Consider the following 26,623-nt stretch of genomic DNA (forward strand, 5'->3'; position numbering starts at 1 on the left):
TTGAAACATAGATGATACTTCCAGTGAATTAATATTTCATTGAAACATTGATGATACGTCAATTGAATTAATATTTCATTGAAACATTGATACTTCCATTCAATTAATATTTCATTGAAACATTGATGATACTTCCATTGAATTAATATTTCATTGAAACATTGATGATACTTCCATTGAATTAATATTTCATTGAAACATTGATGATACTTCCATTAAATAAATATTTCATTGAAACATTGATGATACTTTCATTGAATTAATATTTCATTGAAACATTAATGATATTTCAATTGAATTAATATTTCATTGAAACATTGATGATACTTCCATTGCATTAATATTTCATTGAAACATTGATGATATTTCAATTGAATTAATATTTCATTGAAACATTGATGATACTTCCATTGAATTAATATTTCATTGAAACATTGATGATACTTCCATTGAATTAATATTTCATTGAAACATTGATGATACTTCCATTGAATAAATATTTCATTGACACATTGATGATACTTTCATTGAATTAATATTTCATTGAAACATTAATGATATTTCAATTGAATTAATATTTCATTGAAACATTGATGATACTTCCATTGAATTAATATTTCATTGAAACATTGATGATACTTCCATTGAATTAATATTTCATTGAAACATTGATGATACTTCCATTGAATTAATATTTCATTGAAACATTGATGATACTTCCATTGAATAAATATTTCATTGAAACATTGATGATACTTTCATTGAATTAATATTTCATTGAAACATTAATGATATTTCAATTGAATTAATATTTCATTGAAACATTGATACTTCAATTGTATTAATATTTCATTGAAACATTGATGATATTTCAATTATAACTTGGCCCCAGTTGGGCTCAAAATTGGCTCAATATGGGTTCTATATGAACATGCACCGAGGGAACAATATTGGAATGTCTAGATTTTTTAATATTGTTCCTATATAAGGCCAATATCGGCCTATGTACAACCAAAATAGGGCTTATATTGGCTGGATAATGACTATAAATTATCGGATGAATTTGAAAACTCTATATAAGGCCAATATTAGTTGTGAAGTGGCTGTAAAATAGTGGGTGAACAGGACAGTTTTATGGAAGGCCAATATCGGAAAATAACGGCCCTTTAAACCCTTATTGAGCCAAGACTCGTGAATATTGGCCCACGTTATTTTGCTGCTAGGAAAAGGAAGGAAACATGTTTTCAATGTACTTAATTTCTGAGAGGAAATAAAAAAGGAATTAAAAACTTAACGGAATTGCTAGTATTTGGATACTTTCCTAGCATTTCTTATATTAAAAATTGGGTGTCAAGACGGGAATAGGAAGTTGAAGATTAAATGAATAAATTCGGGGAAAAAAATGTTTTAAAATAACAAATTGGTTCATGTAAACATAAATGGATATTTCTCGATAATTCTTCACGTTTAATCTAAGCCAATTTTTTATTCAAAACCATTTCGAACATAATATGTAAATTAATTTCTCTTCAGAAGTGTAAATTATACAATGTGTAAATTAATCCCTCCAGCAAGTTCAGTTGCTTAAAGTAACGAAGTAGTCACTAACTACATTTCGAAGGTGGTTTGTAATCACTACATTTATAAAAAAGTAATTGTAGTTGTAGTAATCATAAAAAATAATGTAGTTTATCCGACCGCTGCTCAGTACGTGCTCATGACTGTGACGTATTATTTCAACTCCCAACTGGGTTGCCGACACGATGACGTATGACATTCGGACGTTTCTTCCATACTGACAACAAATAGTTGCGCTAAGTATGGATCATTCATTATTATTTTATATCCATGGTATTCGCAGCATGTCGCTTGCGACATGAAACCTCAACAGACGACGTCTTTTTTAGTGAACGACAACAATGGAGGTTGAGCTCAATGTCATCGTAATAAACCAATGTGTCGACACCTGTAAGCATATGGATGATTGGGAATCCATTCCTGTATTTTCTTCATTTATTTTTCGTCTGGCAGGAGGGCCCCGTCGTCCTTTTATGGATGGCCTGGAAAATGCTGTCTCAGTTTTGTACGGCCCGGTAAAGGCTGTTTGAGTTATGGAATACATTCATCTCTAGAATACAGGCTATTTGTTACGGCGACTGACAAAGCGATAACACGTGGTCCAAAGTGTACCCAGCCGGATGATTGGGGAGGAAATTTTAGTACAATAAATTTAGATATCTAAAAGTCGCCAAACTGCTATATTTTTAGTTTTTTCCCCCCAACCTTTTATCGAAATAATTTATGTCCATTTGAAGAAATATTGATATTTTCTTTTTTAAGTTCTGTTTTGGCTTCGTGGAAAAACAAATCCCTCCCCAAAAAAATTATTTTTTTATTTCCCTGTCTTGGATACTATAGGCTGCAGTAGATGCAAATAATGTGTTTGAGGGGCCGTATGCATAATATTTCCTTATTAAATACAGTTATTTCACACAAAGGAAATAATGCGTTATGGATTTATATTTTTAAGGAGACAAAGTATTCTGTAGGTCACAATGTATTGTGGATTCCATTAAAATACTTCTTTTTTTTAAAGGCAATTATTTCAGGCTAAGAAAAGAAAGAAATAGAAAAATCAATAGTGATGGGGATTATTTTTCCAAAAAGCCAAAATAGAATTATGAATTTCTTCTTTTTTTTTCCCTTTCTGGTTGTTCTATTTTATTTTTTTTTATTACTAGATTTGGAAGGCCGCATTAGATTTACACAAATGAAGAATAATATATATTAATTTTTCAGAAAAGCCTAAATAGAATGAAGAATTTTTTCTTTTCATTTATTTATTTACTGATTTTTGGTTTATTAGTTTAGTTTTTAATATTCTGTAGGTCGCATTTGATGCAAACTAAGTGTTGCATGCCATATAGGATTTCAATAGTAAACTACGCTAATAACTATCACATAGTGTAATGACCGATAGAATTATATTTAAAATTTAAACATTTTATCTCTATAGTATGAATGGTATGGGAAAAAAAAAATTTCAAAATTTTCAATATTTAAAAGTTTAGCTGAGACTGATATGTTTAGCTTTTTTCTGTTAGCTTTTATTGTTGTTTTTTGAAAATTACTGATTTTACGAAATAGGTTTATGGTATCAAAATTTCAATGCTAATTTATGAACAGACATTTACATAGTCTGCTTTCTTTTTCTTTTTTTGTATTCTTTAAGTTAGATGAAGGTTGAAAAATTCGAAAAGAATTTAATACATTATCTTTGTTCAAACCACAAAGACCAATTTTTATATTTCAAAAAGAAATAAAATTGAATTTTTGAACTACTTAACAAATAGTTATGTTAATTTTAAAATTTTTTAATCTTTAAGAATTTTTCAGAGATTCATAAATAATGTGAACTTTTCTGCTAGAAGATATAGAAAAAATTAAATACATTTATATTTACTCTAATCTTCTCATTTGTTTCAAATCGAGGCTGTAAAGTTTTAGTTTAAAATGAAAAAATTTGCAAAAGGCTAAAAATTTGCTCTATTCCAAGTAATTAAAAATAATACTTAGACTATTTAGGGACTTTTTTATTATTTCTAAAAATGCATAACTACAATTTAAAAATATAAATTTTCGAGAAACTTTTTAAACGCATTTTAATTGCAAAATGGTTTCTGCTTTTCAAAATAAATTCGCTCTCGTACTGAATTTTGAACGGCTTGAAAGTATTGTTTAATTTGATTAACATAGGTTATTGTTGTATTTAAAATCAGACGATTCTTGGAAATTGATTATAGCACCAGTAACTTTGGTAAGCTTATAGCTCTTTTTAAATCGGAAAATAATTTTCTTGTGCTAGTTTAGCTCAATTATATATTTTCGTGACATTTGACGGGATTAAATTGACGTCAATACTTAATATTATGCAAATGTCAAGCTACTTCTTTTTAAGTATTAATTGCCATTCTAAAACATAATTTTATAAACCTAAGAATACAAAAGCAACAAAATATATGTATTTTTTTTTTAATTTTGTGAATATATTAAGAGTTATTTTATTTGCAAGCCATAACAGACAGGATCTATAACCAAATCAAAAACAATAAGAATTATAAAATTTTAATATAAGTACTTTTCGAGAGTTTATCCTGTTTATATTGAAGATTCAACAACAAAAGAAATATCACGTCAAAGCTGGGTTCAGAAGCTAGTAATTTTAATAAATGTATAAATTAATGCAAATTTAGTTTGATCTTTCAATTTTTAAACCAAACAATCTTCGTTGTTTTTACTAGAATTATTCCCATAAGAGAATTATGCTTTGTTTTTATATTTGCATTTTATTTACGTTCATCATCATCATCATTGTCATCAATTTATTCGAATCTTATAAACTAATGCTTATCATTAAAATCTCGCAAATTGTGTTCTTTTTTGTGGAATAGGGTATATTAGATCGCTTTTGTTAAAAATGGCAAACCTTAAATTTAACTTTTAATAAATTACACAAAAATATGTAATAAATGCAAATTACTTTTCTCCTGTATAGAAAATATCCTATTAGTGTATGTTTATTTATTAGAAATAAACACAATTAGTACTTAAAAAAGTATATTTAGATAAGGATAAGTCGAGATAACTTTTTATACAAAAAATTGTAGCAATATAACATTCATTGTTGGTTGCTTTGAGTTAAATTCTAATGTCTGTAATTAGTTGTTATAATTTTAAGATGTTTATCATTTAATTTGAAATCTGCTAATATATTTACGTTATACAGGAAGAATTTTATTATTTTCTCAGTATATTAGATTCGAACTAAATTATTTCAAAATATAATAAGTAGTTTCAGCTAAACTTAACGAAAAAAAATTTTTTGGTTTTTTTAAGTAATATCCAGTGGGCAAAGATATCTGCTTATTATGCCTCTCTAATTACATAAAATTTCGAAATCTTCCAAATTATATGAAAATAATATACGTTTAAATAATAAGGAATTTAATAACCTTTTTTTTTGCTACTCTTTTAAATGGGTTTATAATAAAAAATAAGCTAAACGGGATTATATTTAAAACTATTTCAACATTAATTACTAGTCATTTGTTTTGTTTTTATGTTTTTAATGATCATGATTTTAATTTGAATTATTATGATTTTAATTTAATTTTAATTATTATGCTTTTAATTTAATTTTAATTATTATGCTTTTGATTTTAATTATTATGATTTTAATTATTATGATTGTGATTTTAATTATTAGAAAATATTTAGGAATTCATTTCATTTTTTTTTTTTTTTGATTCAGTACTTTTTGTGAACTAAATGACGTTACGTTTATTAGTTTATGGGAATGAAGTTAGTTCACAAGAAAAAAATTATTTTTTCTTCAGATTAAAAATCGTTAGGGAGTTAATTTTCTGAATTCGGACATTCTTACAAACTAACTTATTACATTTTATAATCACTTGTTAGTCTTGTTCTTTTTGTTTTTATCTTCAGGTGAAATTAAGAGAAAATCTTTAGACATTGAATTTTTTTCATTCGTTCGCACTTATGAATCAACTAATTACATTTTATAATTACATGTTAGTTTTGTTCTTTTTTTTTTACTTTCTTTATGAATTCATTTTAATATTTTTATTTCGATGATTCTTATTAACTAACTTACCAAGTTTAATTTATAAGAACGGCTCTTATTAATTAATAAGAAAAAAGTTCGTTTAAAAAAAAAATTCTTGAAATGGAACATTTTTACGAATTCATTTAATTTCTCCTTAGTTTTGTTTCTATTGTTGATTTTTAAATCTTAAAGCATTCAATTCATTTATTTCAATTCTGCCATTCTTTAACGATTTTTAACTATAATTATTATTTTTAATATTATCAATTCATAGATTCAATTTCTGTGACTAATTGGTCACCCTGCTTATCCTTTTTTTTTTCTTTGACGTTTTGGTAATTATACAAATTTTATTTGGTACACTGTTCGAAATTTATTGAAAAAATGGTTAAATAACAATTTGTTTAATTGTTACCTTAACGTATTCAAACAAATCTGTCAATCTCATGAACAGGGGTTCGATTCCCAACGTTGACATCGCAGTATTTCCTCCACTCTTTTCAACTCACGAAGCGTTTCCAGTGTCCTGCAATTTGGGGCCCTGGAATATTAGAATACGATACTCTTATTCACGCGTAGATAGCAATATTCTAAAGCTTCTTATTACAAAAAAAATCTAGTATTTCCTCTTACGATAGGTGAGATAAGCTAATTAAATCGCATTCCACGGTTCATTTAATAAAACACAACTCAACTACAACATAACCCCAATGCCCATTACCTAACGAAAAACTCAAATTCAATGTTCAGTTAAATTTCTTAATTTCTTTTTTTACGGTTTTGAAACCATGCTAGTTATGAATGGTTAGTGTAATTAATTTAGTGTAATTAAATGTATCATTTCGCGACTTATTTTCTCTTTATAACTTCCCTTATACTTATTACTAGTTACAGTGTTTATCACGCGTTATAAAGGCTGTTTTTCGAAAGGCTCCGTCGTAGTATGAAATGATACTTTTTTTTGCGAATGATATACTATTTTTATAAAATTGTTGTGAGTTGCAACTGTTACTCGCCACTGTTAGGTCAAGTTTAGGTTTATCTAAAGTCAGCTCTGTCTATGCTTATTTTGAAAAGGGCGCAAAACGTCAATATGATGGAAAGTCAAATTTTGTTAAAATTGAAAGCGTTTGTGATCTAATTTTTAAAAAAAAAACTTATTCCAATGCTGCATTACTTGGGCTCATAGAAAGAATTTAAGGACACCCGGAGCACATACTTTAAATTTTTTTTGAAAAATTGCCTTTTTGTTTTGCTAAATTTTAATACTGTTGTACCATGTCCAAAAAATTCTTACAAATAATTTTTTTTTAAATGGATGTATCTAGTTTTTATGTCTAAATGACATAATTACCTCATTTAAGCATAAAATTTATTACTTACTTTGTTATAGTTTATGTCTACATGGCATGATGTAACAACGCTCGATATAAGTTAAAATCATATTTTTTTACACTATCCGAAAGATATTATTTTCATCCTTTTTTTAGCAGTAAAAAAGCTCACGAGTTTTGAGATTCTTATGCCCCAGACCACATTAAACAGAAAAATTAATAATTAAATTTTACTTAAACAGAACCGATTTCGAAAATTTCGGCAATTTTTTTTTCTCTCTCTCCTTATCAGCATTAAATTATTATAAGAAAAACTTATATGCGTGTAATGCTCTCCTTGTTAGGGGAAACACAACACAAGGGATATTTATTCTCCTGGCTTTTTCCCAAAACAAATCAAAACAGGAAATGAGCTTGTTCCGCGAATCCAGCTGATGCTAAAAAGAAGTCTTTGGGTTCCATTCTGATTCACTTTCTCTGCTACTTTGCATGATTGTCAAATAAAGACAATTCCATTTATTGACAGCTAGAAAAAGTTAAGATGAGCTAATATTTTTGGTGAATTAGCGGATTAAAATAATTTGTTTTAAGGTTTCCCAACCATTATGGATAATTCTTGTTTCGATATAAATATACCTTTGAGAAAACCAGTGGCATAAATAACACCCCCGCAAACCGCATGATTCAGAAATAATTCACTATATGATAGGGGTGCGCAACCTGCATCTCGAAAGCTTTTGATGTGCCGCCCGTGGCAGCTCCTGAACATAATATTATAATATATATATTATAATTATAATCGTCGTTGAACAGCCGACCCAATTTTGGGTTTACTACTAATGTTCAATTCCGAAGTCTTTTCATTTTGAACCAATGCAGAAAACGAGGAAACTTCTGGATCAGTACCCCCAGAGGTATCGATTTGTTATGGGAACATGGAGGACTTTGTGACACGACGAACGTGCGTGTGTGTAACGTGCATTAGTCACCATTTACTGCACGGGGAGTCTTCGGCCGACGGGGATCGAACCTGAACATAATAATAATGAAACAAAAAAAAAATATTATAATTTGTTTTGGAAAATAAAGTAACAAAAAATCCGAAATTGTTTAGATTTAAATTTCGGAAGCGCCAAATTTAAATCAATGTATTTTTTCGATCGCTTTTTTCGGTGATGTATGAATTTCTGTAGTTTTAAAAATCCCAATATTTTTAATACGGCAAAATTATGATGCTTGAATTTCGAATTTTATTTATCACTTTTGTCGTTTTTTGTGTGCATTATTTTATATTTAATCCAAGTGACTTTTCAATGTTGCTTTGGGAGGCTATAGTGTCGGATTTCCACGTGTTTATTCAATAAAATTTCGATCTTTTCATTACGATATTATAAAGACTCGCGAATTTCGAATTGTGAAAATAGTAATTAATTTTTACGTGCTTTATTTGTGTCTACCTTCAATGGGGCATATTTTGCCCCAGGCTCTTTAGGTCTAATTTTTTTTAATAAGAATCTTACAGATGCGTACTTATCTTGTAAGTTTTAATTTCCTTGGCATTCTAATTAAAAATAATTATTAGTTTTCTTTCAACAACTTGTAGGCTCTGTACCCTGCTCGCCCACCCCCATAATTGTTTCTTATTCATCATTCTTTTTTCCCAAACGTCATTTCCTAAAGCATCGATATTTTCCTTAAAAATATAGAACATCTTATTTTTAAAATGCGTAATTATTATATCTTTATGTAAGAACATTTTGTTAATATATTAATCATATCGAAATCGACGTTTACCTTCATTTGAAAATTAATTATCAATATTGAAAAAAATTAATCAAAGGAAATGCAGTCTGTGGGGGGGTCAAAAAGAAGAAATAAATGAGAAAGAATTTTATTCGTTCGGTGACGAGATTCAAAATAATTTAAGCAGGGAACAGTTTTTATCGCTCTTTATGAAGTTTTTTTTTTTTTTTTTTTTGAAAATTTCATTATAAACGTTAAGATTTATGTCCAACAGCATGTATTCTCTCTTTCTAATTTTTGGTATTTTTTTAACACGAGCTTATAAAATAAAGATCTCGTGTGGGAAAAATAAATTTCATATAACATTGATAAATTGTCAATATTTAAAAAAAGGTTTGAAGAAAATTGCTTTTTTACCACGTCAAATTTTTAACTCTGTAATGGCATTTCAGCGGGCTAAAGATCAACAATACTTATTATTATTATTTCCTTACAAGTTTAACAGTTAATAATTTTCGAAGTCAAAGTTGGATTTGAAATTTTTTTTATAATCTGTCGGACCCCAGGTACTTTTTTCGATACACCCTCATAATTTCAAATTTCGAAGTTATCTAGATTTTGTGCAGTGAAACACAAAATGTAAAAAATAGAAGAAATTCTCGAGAAAAGTACTTGAAATTTCAATAACTTTCAAACAAATTGGAATTAAAAATATGTGTTTATAATAAACAAATATATTGTGTTTAGCATACCGAATTTCAACTTAGTAGTTGCATTTCTGCGGACTCTAGAGCTACTGCCTATAAGGTATCTTTTTTTCCTTTACAAGTTGTTCGACAGCTAATACTAACACCCATGTGGTATCGTTTTTCCCTACAAGTTTAACAGCTCGAACAGTTTAACAATCGAATGTTACATTTCTTTTTTATTCTATTCCACTCCCTGTACATTCTTCTACACAACCTCATAATTTCAAGTTTCTAAGTCTTATAGTTTTTGCATCGAAAAATTTTTTTTGCAGTAACCCGAAGTGGCTTCGGCGGAATAAATGTACCACTCATTTAGTTCATTTGTAATATAAGTGTAATTACAACCAAAACTTTGAGAGTTGCCAACAATTTTGAAATATGCCAGGAAAATAAAAGTTTTGATTAGATCATTATTAATTTTCATTCTTATTATTTAATTTGAACGATTGTTTAAGTTTTTAATAACAATACGGTGTAGTTTGTTATTTATGTAATTTTGCGTAACTGTTAATAAATATATTTAATATATGTAATTATTAATCTGTGTACGTACTTTGTTTGTTTTTAATTTATTTAATTTTTTATTCTATTATTGAAGAAAAATAATTTAATTTGTCTTTTGTTTTATTTAAATTCCTTATTTAAATTTATATGTCTTTTATATTTTGTCTTCATGTTTTTATGGGCAAAAACAATAAATCTATTAAGTGAAGTTATAAAAAAAACTCAAATTTCCTTCTTTATCAGTTCTTAAATAAATCCCAATTGAAAATTTCGGACACAATTTAATTTTTATTCTTCGTACTTTATTTCTTTTAATCTACTTCAATCTTAAATGCCCTTTTCAATTGCATGAAATTCGACTTGCGTTCCAATATGAAACGCCATTCAGAACTCAGATTAGCAGCAATTGAACCAAACGATCACAAACGTCAGAAATTCATATTAATGCAAATCGTTTTCACTTGAATACTTCCTGGAATTGTATACTGCTCTTTTTTCTCCCCTACTAAATAGTCAACATTAGTTTAACTGTTCCTGCATCGTTTTATATAATTCTAAACCAATTAGGGCAGGTGTAGAGGGAAAGGCGTGATTAATTTTGACAGATACTTCACGTTGCAAATGAAGAATGGGAAAGTAAATCTATTTGCATTTATTTCTTTTTTTGGAGGGAAAGTTGCATTCGCGTTGTCGGAATCGTCTGATTTTTACTAGCCTTGTTTCTCGAAAATGCAAGCGATAAATGAATGAAATGTTTTATGTGAAATATATAGCTTTAAATACTTGTTTTCTAAGCTCTATTTTTTATTATTTGTTTTCAGGTAAGTTTATTATTTTTTTAATTAAAGATATTTTGTCCCTAATTTGACTGCTGTTGTGTTAAAATTTTTAACCTAAGTCTTATAGATAAAAGATAATCGTGAAAAAAGTTAAGACTTTATTGTAATTAGGAATCATTAAATTAAATGTATAAAAAAATTATATCTAGCTAACGATATATACTTGCTTTTATTTTTTCAAAAAATGAATAAAATCAATATTTTTGTATTTTAAACATTAAGTGTTTTTTATTCCAAATATCCGGACAAAAATAATAAGCTGTTAAAAAAATATTCTTGTCACAAAATATTAAGATTTAATTTGCAAGTATTGTTCTATGTAAATAAAATAACTATTATGTACCTTATGAAACTTATGTTCATTAAATTAGAATTTTGATACATTTTGTATTCAGATACTATTGTGATATTGTTAAAAAGCAATCTTAAAAAGGGGTAAAAAAAATTTTAATTTTTTTGTTCCTACGAGTTTGTTCTTAAAGAACAATAGAAAAGAGTTTTTTATTTATTCTTTTTAAATAAAGCAAAATCCTTGGGAAAAACATGATATAAAAAATCTTTGAAAATGGTTGTTTCTAGAGACGGCGGTGGTTTTCTGGCACTGTTCCTGAAACCTACCCAAAAATAGTCGTTTTTGGCTCTTCGCTCAGTCTGGCTTAGGACGCCTTCTTTACCAGCTGCTCTTTCACCAAAAAGAAGCAGCGAGAATTGAAAATTAAGAAAAAAAAGGTAATCTACTTTCTGTAGGCCTTGAAGGTTTATGTTTATGTTTTCTGCTGAAGGGAAAGCTTTGTTATTTGTCGGTGAAAAAACCGACGGGAAAAAACAGTACGTTGGGTATCTAGGTTAGGTAAATATGTAAAGTTTAAACCCTAATCTCCCTGCAATTTAACCGGAAATTAGTTTTAATTATTACGAATTTTATTTTAAGGAACAAGACAAAAATTAAACAAGGAGTGCAGAATGAAATTTGAGAACTTTTTGATGCAACTAATCCGCATTTCGTTATAAGCCACTAAAATCTTCCACGATTAACCCCCACGGCATTGGGTTTCTAACCCATGATCTGTCTACCACTGATGATACTTAACGTTATCAGTGACAGTCAAGAGCAGAATTCCTATTAACCAGCCGTCTCTAGAATTCGAACCTGGGTCACTTCATTGTGAGGCGAATGCTCTATCGCTTGATCCACCGCGGCTCCAGATTCTTCTGTCATTATCGTAACATTGTTTTAGCTAGCAGATTAGTAAGTTATTACCTGAATATCAAGTCCCCCGCAACTTTTAACTGTTGTTTAAAGCCGCAAGCATCAGAAAAAGAGTCAAATTCAAATTTACTAGTTGTGTTTAGTTAAAATTATCTTATGTTTCGCGAGAAAATTTATTTCAAAATTATGAAACTATAAATAATTCTGGGGGAAAAAAAAGAAACATAGTTCTTTTATATAAGAATAAGGTACGGCATCGCACGCTTGATTACGCATGCACGAATTTCGTGCATCTACAAGAATAGAGGGCGTCCCTGCACACATTGTTTCATTAAAAAAATAATTGCAATTACTCGTTTGTGCATTCCAGTGTATTTTTTAATTGTTTATTTATTGCTTTACATGTTCGTAATTAGGAAATTCCATTATCGTGGACAACGCTTAATGAATGCTTTTAAATTAGCTTTACAAATGAAGATATATTAAGTTTGTTTTTAAGTCTTCATTTATTTGTTTTTATTTTCTAGTAGTTCAAGGTTTTTAAATGATAAAAGAAACGTGAGTTTATCTTCATTGCGAAAATATATTTTTGCACCTTTTATAAAAGACATCTATATAAATGAATATTTAATATTTATATTTACAAAGTAAAGTAATTGCTTATCTTATTTAATTAGATGTCTTTTTTGTTTCCTTTATTAATGTTCAACTAAAGCGCACAATAGTAAATTATTATTTAGGTTATTTTATGAATTTGATTTAAGTTCATGTGGCATTTTAGCATTTTAAAGATATATTATTTTCTCTAATTTGTTATTTCATTTTTAATTAAGTTATTAATATGTTTTTAACTGTTTTACGTTTCTACTCAAAATTGTAAATAGTATTTTAGAACTTCACTAGTCTTCACTCAAAAAACCAATCTCAACACTTAATTTGTTAAAAAAAATCTTGGAAGTTTTCAGTTTAAAGTTAGTCAAAATATTTTAACGAAAATTTTAAATTCTGTATTTCAGTCATTTCGTATAAATTTGCAACCTTTAAATTATTAAGGTTTATTCATATTTTCATATTAAATAATATTTTTCACTCTAATCAAGTCTATTCAATTTATTTAGATTTAAAAAATAGTATTTGCATTCCCTTTTTAAAAGTAAAAATTAAATATTATTCATTAAAAAAAGGCAAAAATATTAAGTACAAATGTAAATTTCATTTGTATTGAGACTTTGTTATCTACTAAAAACTGTTATTAACTTTTAGAAAGCATTGAAAGAAATAACGAAGCACGTTTTTATCACATTAAAAAATAATGTCAAAGGTTCAATCACATTGGAAAATCATCTCAAAGTTTTAATCACATTAAAAAATGATGCGAAGTTTTAATCATATTGAAAAAAATGAAGATATATCTCACTTTCCACATTATTAGAAATTTCTTAGCCGTATTGAACCATAATATCGTTCAAGTATACAACAACCTTAATTACGTTAAGACTGTTGCGGTTGTGTTGTGTAGAGTGACTGCCGTGAATAGTGGTAGAATAAAAGACGCATTAACGATTGCATTATTAAACTACATAAAATTATCATCTAACATGCCTTTCATTTTAAATTTTTAAATAATCAAATGACAAGAGCATGGATATAAAATGTACGAAAAAATTATGTACTAAATGAGTTAATAATTTTAAGGATAAAACATGCAAAGAAATTGAATCACAAAATATTCAATTACCATATCTTTGAAAATTATCTTGTAAGATTCTTTTATTCACTTTTTTTCCTTTTTTTCTAAATCCACCCCTCCCCTCTCTTGCACTTCTATTTCCACATTTTTTTTTTTACTCAATTCTCTGTCTTATTTATTCGACTTTCTTTTCATCTCATCTAAATTCTCCCTTACATTCCAGGAATCCTTTTTTTATTTTTAATTGTCCTACAAAAATCCATCCCCTTATAAGTTAAAATGCAGTCATCTTAGGTTATAAAAGCTAAGATCCAATCAAAACTAGATATCTTTAATCTATCCTTCGTTAAAAGGGAAGATCAATAGTCCACTTCATTAAACTGCTGGTCAAAGGTTATCCTAAACCCCCTAATCGGAACTTTTCTGAAAGATTGACCGGAATCATAAAAACGTCGTCCCGCAGTGGACTGATCGTTAAGACACGGTTCCCAGCAGATCACCGAAGTCAAGCATCACTGGCTACGGTCAGTGTGCGGGTGGGTGACCACTTGGATCAGCCTGCGTAGGGACCGAGGGTGTGCGGTATGGGTCCTCGTTAAACTGTGCTACCGTAAAGTGCTCGACTTCACGCGCAGGTCATCGGGCTACCGAAGCGGGGGTGCCATCCCCTCCGCAGAGGATCAAAATTGTGATGGCATGTCTTCGGATCATCCTCCGGGATGTTTCCCAGACCGTCGCCAATAGCCCATTGCGCAGCTCTAGTGCGACGTAAATTAACAACAACAACATAAAAACGTCTGCCCAAGCAGATAATTCTAAAAACAAGATAGGACCGGATAGGACCAATTTAGAAAAACAATAGAATTAAATAAATATTAAATTAAATAAGTTAAATGAATGCATATATTAAGTTACGATACAATTAAAGATATCGCAAAAGTTAAACTACGTTTTCGTATGACACATTTATATGACCTGTTCAGCATGCCAAATTTCAACTCTGCAGTTGCATTTCTGCGGACTGTAGAGCGGATCGTATGGTATTCTTTCCTATAATTTTAACAGCTAGTCATTCTCGAACTAATTTCAGAATGTTAAATTTTACAAAAAATTCGCAACAATTGAACCAACTTATCGTATCACACACAATAATATAATATTCATCTTGACACGTAGCATGTTTCAATTTACCTTATTCAAGTTGGAATGAATTTGAACCGTTGTAATGGTTCACCTTGCCGGTTCAATGTTGAACCAATCCTATTGAGAGTGTCACTTAACCAACCCTATCCGTGACATTTAAAGCATTTCGCATCTTAATAAGAGCATAGAAATGCTTTGACAGTAATGCATCATTTACTAAAAATGCACATTTAAATTAATATCGAATTCTTGTGTGCCAATACTCTAAAATGCGTCGTTTTAACTATCTTTTTTTACTACATCTGTCCCATATCCATCTTTTATTGGATGTACGCATGTTTTTATAATCCAACTCTTATGTCGTCCTTGTCGAATAAAATATTCCAGTGCCCACCCCTTCCATATGCCTCCATTATTCGATCGTCTGATAAGGGTCCGATTACAACCTGTTACATCAAAAAAGCTGATGGGATCGAATGCTTCGAAAAGGATCGTCATCGCTATGAAACGACATGTCAGTAATATGATATCGGTCAGTCAGCTTCGCTTGTTCCATTATGCGAATGAATAGTCAGTCCCTGGGAGTCATTAAAACATCTTTCTCTCGTGTTGACAGTCATTATTTAATGTAGTAAATAATGAGTGGAAGAGGTATGCCTGATTGATATCAGATGACTCCATTAACATATGTGTGATGGAATTTAATAGGGAGCAGCAAGCTCGAAACGTTGATTAGAGATGGCCTTAAAAGTTCTTACGAAACAAAGCGTTCCATAGCAAACATCTGTTGTAATTGAAGTTTTTAATTTCTTGTATAGCTTATACGTTCATTATTGTTCAAAAAATAACACTATTGGTTATATACGGTGATTTATTCTGAATTGCTTTAATGTAATAGTATTTTGCGAGGTACCTGCCTCGCGGCACTTGCCTCGCACTCATCGAAAAATATTTGCCTATAGGCAACGGAGGTATGATGTCGAGAACTATAAAAATAACGCTTGGAATGGCAGTTTAATGAAGACCTGGAAATTTCAATTTTTAGTTGGTAGCCCTCTAATAACTTAGTAGCCACTTAATTCTTCGGTGACCGACATCGATTTACATTTAATAGACACTTTTTGCAAACCTTTTTTTCTTTTTTTTGCTTCTATTAAATTATATTTTTACCAAAAAAATCCACATTAGAAATCATCTACGACTATAGAAAGTTAATTCAACAATAAAACTCAAACAAATATGTAAAACAAAAAATTAGTCAAACATAATATTAAAGAACTTTATGCAAAAAAATTTGAAGAGGCAAAATACATTTAATGTTACCGTGAATAACAGAAATCAAGAGAATGTCGACTTTCACAGGCGAATGTCAACAATCACAGAGTTGCACCGACCACAATGCTGACGTAAAATATCCTCAATGGTTGACGGATCACGGGTTAGAGTCCCTTTGTCGTCAGGCTAACAGTGGGAGAGTTTTGTGGTTTACTTCTCCGTGTAAAGCAAATGCTGGTTAGTTCCATAAAAAAATCCTTCATGCAGGCAAATTTTTCCCTATATTTGATCCAGGAGTTCCCTTGTCCCCTGAATTGGATATTTTTCACAGGAGCGTACATAGACTTAGGTGCGCAACCACCAAGATTTGTAAGTGCGTCCTATCTTAGACTTACCGTGAAAAATTTAAAATTATAATAAACAAAAACACTGTGGTGAAGAGATAATCGGATATTTGTAATCATCAATTTTTAAAAGAGCAATTAGTTTTAAATATTTGAATAATTTCTTTAAATGTTTGAGATTTTATGCTGGAACGCATTTCAAATGGGGCTAACTTAGTAGGGAGCGAAACAAGCATGGTTAGCAAAGCAGGCCATACAAGATTGCATACAATCTTGGGGGGTTGAGGAGCGTCAGCGAACAGAGGGTGTAACCCCTGTAGTTATTCACTTTTTTTTATTTTGCAGATTGTAAACTGTAATATTTACAGTAAGTCAAATCTACGCACTACAATGTAAAAAAAAATAATAAATAATCAGAACATGTTTGTGCGTGAAACTTTTGACGTATTATTTTAAAATAAAGGATGCTTATATAATATAAGGTTATTCTTTACGGTATCTAATTCACAATAACTTTTTACGATCGGAATTTCATATGACTATACATCATAATCCATCATTTCATTACTGCGGAAATTCTATTGCTGCTATTTTTTTTTCTTTTGTTTTTGTTCTAACCATTGTGATAATTCTCACGGCTGTCGCACCTTTGATAAACACTTCAAGAACATTTATGTGCTTCCATCAACACAAATATTCGAAATGAGAACGTTCTCAAACACTTCTAGGGGTGACTAGATCGCCGATGGTCAGGACCTCCTACAGGGATTTCTACGCGGGCGGTGTTTTTCAGGGGATGTGCATATATAATTTTTGTGTAAAAATTGTTCAGATCAATAATTTTTGATACAATAGAGGCACACTATTATTTGCACATACTGTAGGTTCCTGTTAACTTACATTGTAAAATCTTTACATGAGAACGTAAAAAATGTACTATTAAAAACTTATTTCCGGTCTTTTTTATTTTCTATTTTTTATTTTATTTTTTAAGTACAATCAGGAGAGTAGTTTATAGTTTTTGTTTCATAATCATACTCTTATAAAACAAACATACTTACAGTATGCAAAATAAAAAACTGATCATCTTAAATAACTTTTGAACTAATGATCGGAACTTAACCCTTTAGGACTGAATCTTAATGGTACGAGAGCGTGACCTCAAATATGCGGATTCGGATTTCTGACTCCCAAAATTTTTGGGGCTAGCCGCAATCTTTGAAATATAGTGTAATGTGTTTTAAAATAAGTATTCCAGGATTGGAAATCTAATATTTATTAAATCTTCTAATTTCCACAACACACAACAATCAGACAAATCATCAAATAAGATAAAAATTGATTTCGAACGAGAGAACGTTCAAAAGCAGTGTTCCCATTCTCTCTTCTCGGATCCAACCAACACCTCCTAGAAAGAACAGGCCTCAGCACGAATTACCATAAATATCCCTTAGTAGTCCAAACGCAATGACATATTTTGTATTTTCAACCACTGCGCAGCTTAGTACCCCTAACGTAATGACATTTTTCTTATTTTTCGTCTATTGCGCAGTTAACTTCGTCACATCGGACTACTAAATTAATCCGTGCTGAGGCCTTTCTACATCTAGGAGGTGTTGACCCAACTCAATATCTCATCGCCTAAAGGCCACCACTCGCCAAGACAGGCGGGCCTAACTCTCACAGGATCTCTAAATGTTACAAAATGTTTTATATCTTTGTGTATTTCCTTAAAAAATTTTTTTATTAAAATGAAGAGTTGACGAAAATTGAAATCTTACAATAGTTTCTATAGTTTGGTCAGGAAAGCGATCCAAAGTTTGTTGATCCAAAGTGCATTTTTTTGCACGCTGTACCTAATAAGAGTGGTATCGCAGATAAGTATCATATGGCTGAGGTGTCGTTAGATAATTTTAAATGTCGTAACAATGCTGATACTTGGAAAAGTTTCGGAAATCCTGGCTTAAATTATTTCAGAGTTGTTTCGAAATATACAAAATCGGAAATAAACATCCAATTTTCGACTTTTTCCCTGCCTAAACTGTTGGGAATGTATTATCTAGATTGCAAAAACCAAAAAGGTACATAATTCAGATTAAGTTTCTTTTTGTTCCGTACTGTGTCCTTAAAAGATTGAATTCTTAAAAGATTATCTACATTAATTATTTAGCACAGTTAAGGGCCATACCACTAAGATAGCATTTTTGGCCAAAAGTTATGAAGGTTTTTTTTCATCTTCTTTTTACTGTACACTGCACAAAAGTATATATAGACCCACATTTAGTTTGTATCAGATCATCGTTTATTCGTTATATTCCAAAACTGATTACTTACGAAAAGAAGAAAAAACCATGTAGACTTTTACCGTTAATATTCTTGGCTCGCCAGAAATTGTATCTATACATAAATGTATCTATTATGTATCTATATCCCCCTATTTAGTATGTATCTTATATCGTCCTTTTTTTTTTTCTATGTAATATGAATTCTCCGGAACTAATCACTTAAAAGAAAAATCACTTAGTCAAACTTTTATCGGGTATTTTTAACTCGTTCGAAAACTCGCTCTGATGAAGAGTTAGGGTTAAGGGAGTTAACCAAACAGTTTTTTTTTATGAATCCAATTGCAATGATGCACCATGCGCCACACCCTCGAAATTCTACTTTACCTTCGACTCCCCCAATAAAGAAACCGGTGATTACGAAAAGAAAGATTTCCCAATGTTCTTTATATAAAATTCTTTTATTCTTTCTTTCATCGTTATAGTTTGTTCTCTCTTTTCTTGTGGAAGGTTAACACCCATTTTTCTTTATTTTCTTTTGATGGTATCATCTTGCAAACCTTTTTTTTTCATTTATACTGTGCTATTTTTTTATCTGCTATGTTTTTTCTTCGGCATGGTGGCGTATTAGATGATGAATGATGCTATATGAGATTGAGAATTATGATAAAAATCGTTATGAATATGATTTATTAAAAGCTTCTAAATATACCCTTTAGTATGAATCTCCTCCTCGAAATTTATAAAGCTTCAAAAATATCCCAATGTTCTACGAATTTTTAATTCAGCCAGTTGGGGCTATAAATCTTGCCATAAAGTATAAAGCAATTTTGATCTATTAGAATTTTATATAAAAGCGATAGTTTTGAAGAGATGATAAGGAAATTATTTTGATATTGTTAATATCGCATGCTTATAAAATCATATTATTTTTATCATTTTTGAATAATATTTTAATACTTAAATAAAACACCAGATATTTTATTGGTAACAAATTATTCTATAGCTACTTGTAGAACTGTCTTTAACACACATGTAGTTAATGAAATTAGAAAACTTGTTTTTCAAGATCTAAATTTTAAAAATTTGTTCATGTTTCACTAAAAAAAGTTCTAAAAGTAACTTTTAAAATTTCTAAGCTCGTTTAGTGAAATATAGTTTTTCGCGTAACTATATTAAAACTGAAATATAACGCATTTTAACGCAAACTTTGACAAATATGAAGAAAAAATAAGCAGCTATTATAAGAAACATGTGGTAATAGATTGTTGCTTGTTCATGAAAATAGCCATCAAAATACTAAATTGGTGACACCACTATTAACCCAAAAAACTATTCGCGATGATTTTACTTGAGCTTTCTTGACATTAAGAACTAAAACTAAACTCAGTGGCTCGACAGCCCAAAGAGGGCCAAGGCCTACTGTGCCCATCTCAGTTTTCTTGACCTTGGGCTCTGGGGTGCAGGAGCAGATGTTCCGGTCAGGTGGTCAGCCGAACGCGGAACCCCCAGTGTTTAGTTCCCAAGCATGCTTGGTACTCATTTTATCGATCCACTGAAGGGATGAAAGGCTGAGTCAACCTTGCCCGGCCCGAGGATCGAACCAAGGACCCGTGGCACGACAGCGCGAAGCGCTACCGCTCAGCCACCGGGCGTCCTTGACATTAAGAACCAAAGATAAATAATCATTAAAAACCTGCCATAAACACCTAGGTTAAACTAAGTTTTTATTAATTAGAATTGTAAGCTAAAATAGGAATCGTCTGCAATTTAAATTGCAACAGTGCGTAATGGTAATTTTAAGAGAAAATTCGTTTTTTTTTCACTTTTCCCGCATGAACGTTCGCGGTAGAATGTTCTATAATGTCTACAGACCTTTCCCGCGTTTTGAACTATCAGTATGCTAAATTTTATCGCTCTCGGTCGGATTGTTTAAGAGTTTATTAAGGACAGAGACATTATAATATTATATATAAGTTCTTACGGGATACAATACCAGAGGCCGGACACATTTGACCTGCGGGCAGCTAGTGATAACTTAAAATTAAAATCAGCCACCATTACAGGATAAGTTAAAGCAAATGATACCAATTCGTTTCACTCTTTGAATATCGAGGTAGCGACTTTTCCATTGCAAACCTTACTCTCAATTATCATTTTCTGGAAAGAAAAAAAAAGAAGCCTATTTGGCGATATTAACATTCTTAATGAAAACTATCTTATTCCACTAAACACGAAAACGACCGCTTCTTAACCTTGAGAGAGTTCTTTCAACCAGATTTCAGAATTAATTTTAATCACCCGAGGATATTATATAGTGAATCCGAATTCATTATGGTTCGTAAAATCAAATGTATTGTATGTAATTCTTCGATTACTGATTTTTTTTTCTTTCTTTTGATGAGTTGCTTTAAACTGTTCTTTTCATAGTACCAGATGATGTATCTTTTGCTCTTAAAATATAGTTCTTGGTTTGAATTTTAGTTTTTGTTTTTAAAGAATGATTATACAACTATTTTTAATGTGAAGATTTATCGGTAAAATTTTTGCAATATGTTTACATAATGCATTTAATTATAACATGCATGGGTAAAAGGAGATCCTGAATTAGTGCGATAATTAATGCCACGTGTAATTTACTGTTGAAAATGTATGACATTTTCAAGCAATAATACACTGAGTAAAAAAGTACCGTCAAAACTATAGTTCGTTCACCAGGAGTTGGCACTTGGCTCTGCCTTCATCACGTGGTATCCGACGATACTATTTTGCTATTTTTAGGAGAAGGCTGTGAACAATTCTGAACAAGGTTGCTATTTGGTGATCGTATGACAAAAATATTTATTTCGCATTTGCATTTTTTTTAACATTAAATATTTCATAAATTTCATGATATTTCTCTCTTTTGAGTGAATAGTTTGTCCTTTTTGAGATATTTTACTAGGAAACAGTTTTTAAATTTAAAATATATTTAATTAGCTAGAGTAACGATAGGTATAATAGCAGATAATGAAGCCAAGTAAGTGACTAAAAAAGAATTCACTGTTGGCGTTTGGCGCGCATTAAGGGTTGTCTGCCCCCGGTTAATTGAACTCTGCGTCCGAAGAGATGGAGCCAAGCGCCAACTCCTGGTGAACGAACTATACCAGAAGATGGCAAAATTTAAGGTGTACCAAAAAGCACGTTATTTTTTACCTAAATGCTTTGATAATAATTTTGGTTGAATTAACAATAAAATATTGTTTTATAACGAGTGTTAAAATTTAGTAAAAGCGGTAAAATGTGTTAATTTTATCATGACAACTTAGAGCATGGTATGAAAAACATTTATTCGGTTAAATATACTTTTCAGTTTTGTATTCTTTCCAAGCGTGTAGTAATGAGAACTATAATTTTGGAAACCGAAATGAAAGGGTTTAAAAACCGTATAAGTTGGGTTTTATAACCAGAATTATGATTCCTTTTACCATAGATGTCTTAACCATACAGTACGGTAATTTGAGTAGTTTTTTTCTCCGTGTATATTAACTAATAAAACTACAATATTGATTGATGTATGCTATGATTTAGCTCTTTGATAAAATCACTGCTTTCTTATAATGCTTTTTAAAGAAACGCTTTTTATAGGAATGCTTAAAAATTTTTCTAAAAAAATATATATATACAATTTTTTGTGCATTCTTTTGAATATCAAAACTCGGAATATTGCGGAATGTATAAAAAGTCATTAAACTTTTCTTACGGAACAATTTAACCTATCTTTTAACACTTCAATATTAATAGTATTATAATAATAACGTTTTTTTTTATGAAAGGAGACGAATTCATTGTGCTCTGATTACACACCTGTCATGACCTCCTTATTAATTAACGTTTCCCTGTATTATTATGTATTCTATTAATTAATTATCGAAATAAAATTACACACTAAATTAAACGTTACACCATGCATCTGTTGATGAGAATGATATTTCGTTAATCACTGTCATCCTGTTAATTCTCGACATCCTGTAATATTATTAAATAAATGTTCGTCTTTTGTCCATCATGAATCTTAATTCTGGTAGGCTGTTTTTTTTTAGTATTTTTTTTCGAACAGGTGTATACGATGAACGCATAATTGAGGAGGGTAATTAAGGGGAATTCATACCATCACTGCAAAAACAGGTGGTGTAATTAATTCCGCAACAGTTTGGGCGGAGTTGTTACCAAACAAAGGTATGATTACGCATTGACACCGAGCTTCAATGTGAACGTGCCGGTGCATTCATTTTGGAATAAAAATGGTTGATAAATATCTTTGTTTTTGCAAAATATTTCAATATATGTAACAGATACGAGCAAGAATTTATTTAAAAAACGAATTTTTATTTACTTATTGCGATTTCCATTTCCATATATCGAGTATATTCAGTGAGATAGAAGCTCTGTTAATGCATATTAAGGAGGGGTAAAATACTATACTCCCTATTTTTTGAGTGATTAAATAAAAAAAAGTAAACCAAAGCTTATTTTTATAATACAGGACCAGCGCTAAGCATTCGCCACCTCGCCAAATGCGATGAAATCGTAAATTTGGCTAATAGTACACCATGGATTAGTACACCATGGAATAGTACACCATGGAATAGTACACCATGGAATAGTGCACCATGGAATAGAACACCAGATTTTGGACGAAAGCATTGGCAAAGGAATTTTTTCACTGGAAGGAAAAATATATATAAAAAATCGTAAAGATATGCACGTTTCGAATATTAAAAAATAAAAGTATCAGATTAATATTTTGTATATTAATGTGATATTTCTTTTAATATTTGAATTTTTTTTAAATATTTTATACATTTGATACAATAAGGTGACCCAGTTTTGAATCCCAACGATGACTCGACGATGCGAAACACTGCTCCCGGCTCGCATCGACTACAGTGCTGATTTAAAATATCCTCAATCATTAAGTTAGAATCCCCTTTGCTGCTAAACTTTCTTGGTTTTTCCCTCCAAGTAACGCAAATGAGGGTTAGTTTCACCAAAAAGTACTTCACGAAGGCTAGTTTGTCCCAATACTTGATCCAGGAGTTCGTTCGCTTTCTGGATTGGGTTCAAAATTACAAGACTACGGAGTTAAACATTCGTAAACCCAAAAATTGGGTCTGCTGTTCAACGACGGTTATAAAATATAAGATAAAAATTTTCTTGTATTCCATTATACCCTAAAAAACTTCGATTTTTACAATATCTTATGAAATGAGATTATTATTCGTATAATTTGATATCTCAAAGGCATATATCTTTAATACCAATTTTAGTTTTTTTTTTTCACGTCTACTTCTACTTTTACATTAAGTACCGTGCTACCTTTAGTAATCAAGACAGATAAAAAACGGCCTTGATAAAATGAATTATGTGTGAGCCACTCTATCATCTCTTCGTCTTATTTGCTTACTTAATCAACTCAGAAGAGAGCGCACTTTCAAATTAGCTTTCTAGCCAGCTTGGCGATAAAAATTTAAACCAATTTAACCTTGGGGGTTGGTTTGATATTCTAGTTAACTCTCCTCATTAATTGTCTGACCTTTATTATGAAGATACCGAAATAGATTCTTTTTAAAAATATTTAGAAACATTACATTCGAAACTGTTATTTTGTTTATAATCGCTGGTCGGTAAAGTGTTGATTAGTTACAGAAATTTTCGCCTTGAAGGTGATAATTTTGTGATAAGCTTCTGGACTTGAGAAAGAATTATCAATTATTCACGTGTGAATCTGATGTATTAATGGAGTAAAAAAAAAGGGAAAATAAAAAATGACTGTAGTAAGTGTTTTAGTTTTTTAATTTTATTTTAGAGCTTTAAATTTGTTTGATACAAATGTGACTTTTTAAAAATATGTTTAGTTTTGTATGTGTTAATGAGTAATTGAGTGACTATCGTAACATAATATCATAACTCGCGTATACGCCTCTGAAATGTGCTTAAAATAGTAGACAAATATTAATAGTAAAGTTCTATTCATTTATTTTATATGCTGTTCTCTTCATCTAATACTTTTTTTCGGAAAATTGTTTTATTTTATTTCTTTGATTGTAATTAAATATATAATGTATATTTATAATTATAATTATATATATATTTAATGTTTATTATATTTTATATATATAATATATTATTAATAATGTTGACAATCAAATAGTCGCTTTGGTAAATGTCTGAAATATATACTAGGTCTAGTTAAGTGTCACTGCCCGGTATTTATTTGCCCGGTATGCCCTACATTAATGTTTCTTTTAAGGTCAAGTGCCACTGCCCAGTATGCTTTTAACCGGTACTTCGAACACTGATGTTTCTCCTAATCTTTCTTGTTGCTGATGTTTACATTTTCTGGATTTAATATAATTCTAATTAATTATGCGACTCATCTAACCGAAATTACTGTAATCGAACAAAAAATGCAAGATTTCTTCCTAAAAATTTCTTTTCACCTTTTTTTCCCCGCGATTGAGGGACAGATATATATATTTTTTTCGGTAGGAAAAAAATCATTCGCCAATATTTGCCCTAAAACAAAATTTTTCTCGCCAATTTACGAATTTATCGCATTTGGCGAGATGGCGAATGCTCAGCGCGAGCCCTGCATTAGTGATGTTTTTTATCAGTTGTACAGTAAGGTGTAGTATATGAATCAATCAGCCCCAGGTGGAATTCTAAAATAGTATTTTGATAATATGTAACGTAAAAAATTATTAAAATTTCAATTTTAAAGATTAAGTATGAATTCAAATTAAGCCTTTAATAATTTAATGCTCTAGAATTATTTAAATATAAAGTTAAATTTACAATGTTTAACTTTAAAATTACAAAAACATTATTAAAATATCTAAAAAAGCTTTTCTTTAAAAAAAATACTATTACGTGATAAAAGAAACAAAGGTAAAAAAAAGATAAAAACAGTGTTCTCCCTAAGCGTTTTTAGAAGACCGACCCTCCCTACTTTAATATCTTATAAATGAACCCTTTTCTGTAAAAATAAGCTGCTATGCCTTAAAAACATTGCCTTTTTATTTTATTTTTTCAGGAAAAGGTTGTTTTCTTAACCATCTGTTTTAATGAAAAATCCACTTCTGATTTATTTAGTTACTAATAATTATTTAACTTCAATTATTTAAAAATTTTTCTTGTGTTGTCTAGTTATATAGTTAAAATTTACATGATATTCGGCCTCAGAGATATTCACATCTTTTGCTTGGAGAGTATATTTTTTTCTTCAAATAAATGCATTTTATTTAAAAATGCACCTTTAAATGTCTACTTTCTCATAATTTTCAGTCTAAAATATAAAAAAAAAGCTTTCAAGTTGTTTATTAATTAATCCTTCTTTTTTTAATTTACCTTTTTTTGAAGAAAATTTATACACCGAGATTGTCTTTTAGCTTGACTTTAATTATTTTTCAGAAGTTTCAAATTTTTCTGCTAATTTGATACTTGAATGTGAAATATATGTTACCGTGAATGACAGAAATCAAGAGAATGTCGACTTTCACCGGTGAATGTCAACAATCACACAATCGCTTTGGTGAATGTCCAAAGTATTTATTATATCCGATTTGATATTAATTCATTCGTTGATATTTATTCGATATTTTAATATCTGCTGAGAATAGATTAGGAGAAACATCAGTGTTCGGAGTACCGTTTAAATGCATACTGGGCAGTGGCACTTGACCTTAAAAAACATTGATGTAGGGCATATCGGGCAGTGGCACTTAACTAGACCTTGTACACATTTCGGACATTTATCAAAGCGACTATGTGATTGTCAACATTCACCGGTGGAAGTCAACAACCTCTAATTTCGGTCATGCACAGTAACATATACTTATAAAA

General features: G+C 30.1%; 1 protein-coding gene across 34 annotated transcripts in view; it reads left to right on the forward strand.

Annotated features, from left to right (window-relative positions):
• by (focal adhesion protein tensin) overlaps positions 1–26,623 on the forward strand; it is a 365,221-nt gene that overhangs the window by 177,296 nt on the left and 161,302 nt on the right. For 4 of the 34 annotated variants that reach the window (XM_087156860.1, XM_071177119.2, XM_071177141.2 and 1 more), the window contains exon 1: positions 24,176–24,555. The exons of 29 other annotated variants lie outside the window; for them this stretch is intronic. In XM_087156860.1, coding sequence (XP_087012986.1) covers positions 24,547–24,555 — 9 coding nt within the window. In that variant the 5' untranslated portion in view covers positions 24,176–24,546. Of the gene's footprint in view, positions 1–10,622; positions 10,778–24,175; positions 24,556–26,623 lie in introns of those variants that run through there. One more of the 34 variants, XM_071177130.2, reaches the window with a different exon arrangement.

The sequence above is a fragment of the Parasteatoda tepidariorum genome, chromosome 2 (genome assembly GCF_982258835.1).
Source record: "Parasteatoda tepidariorum strain Cologne lab strain chromosome 2, Ptep-v5.0, whole genome shotgun sequence".
Taxonomy (NCBI): domain Eukaryota; kingdom Metazoa; phylum Arthropoda; class Arachnida; order Araneae; family Theridiidae; genus Parasteatoda; species Parasteatoda tepidariorum.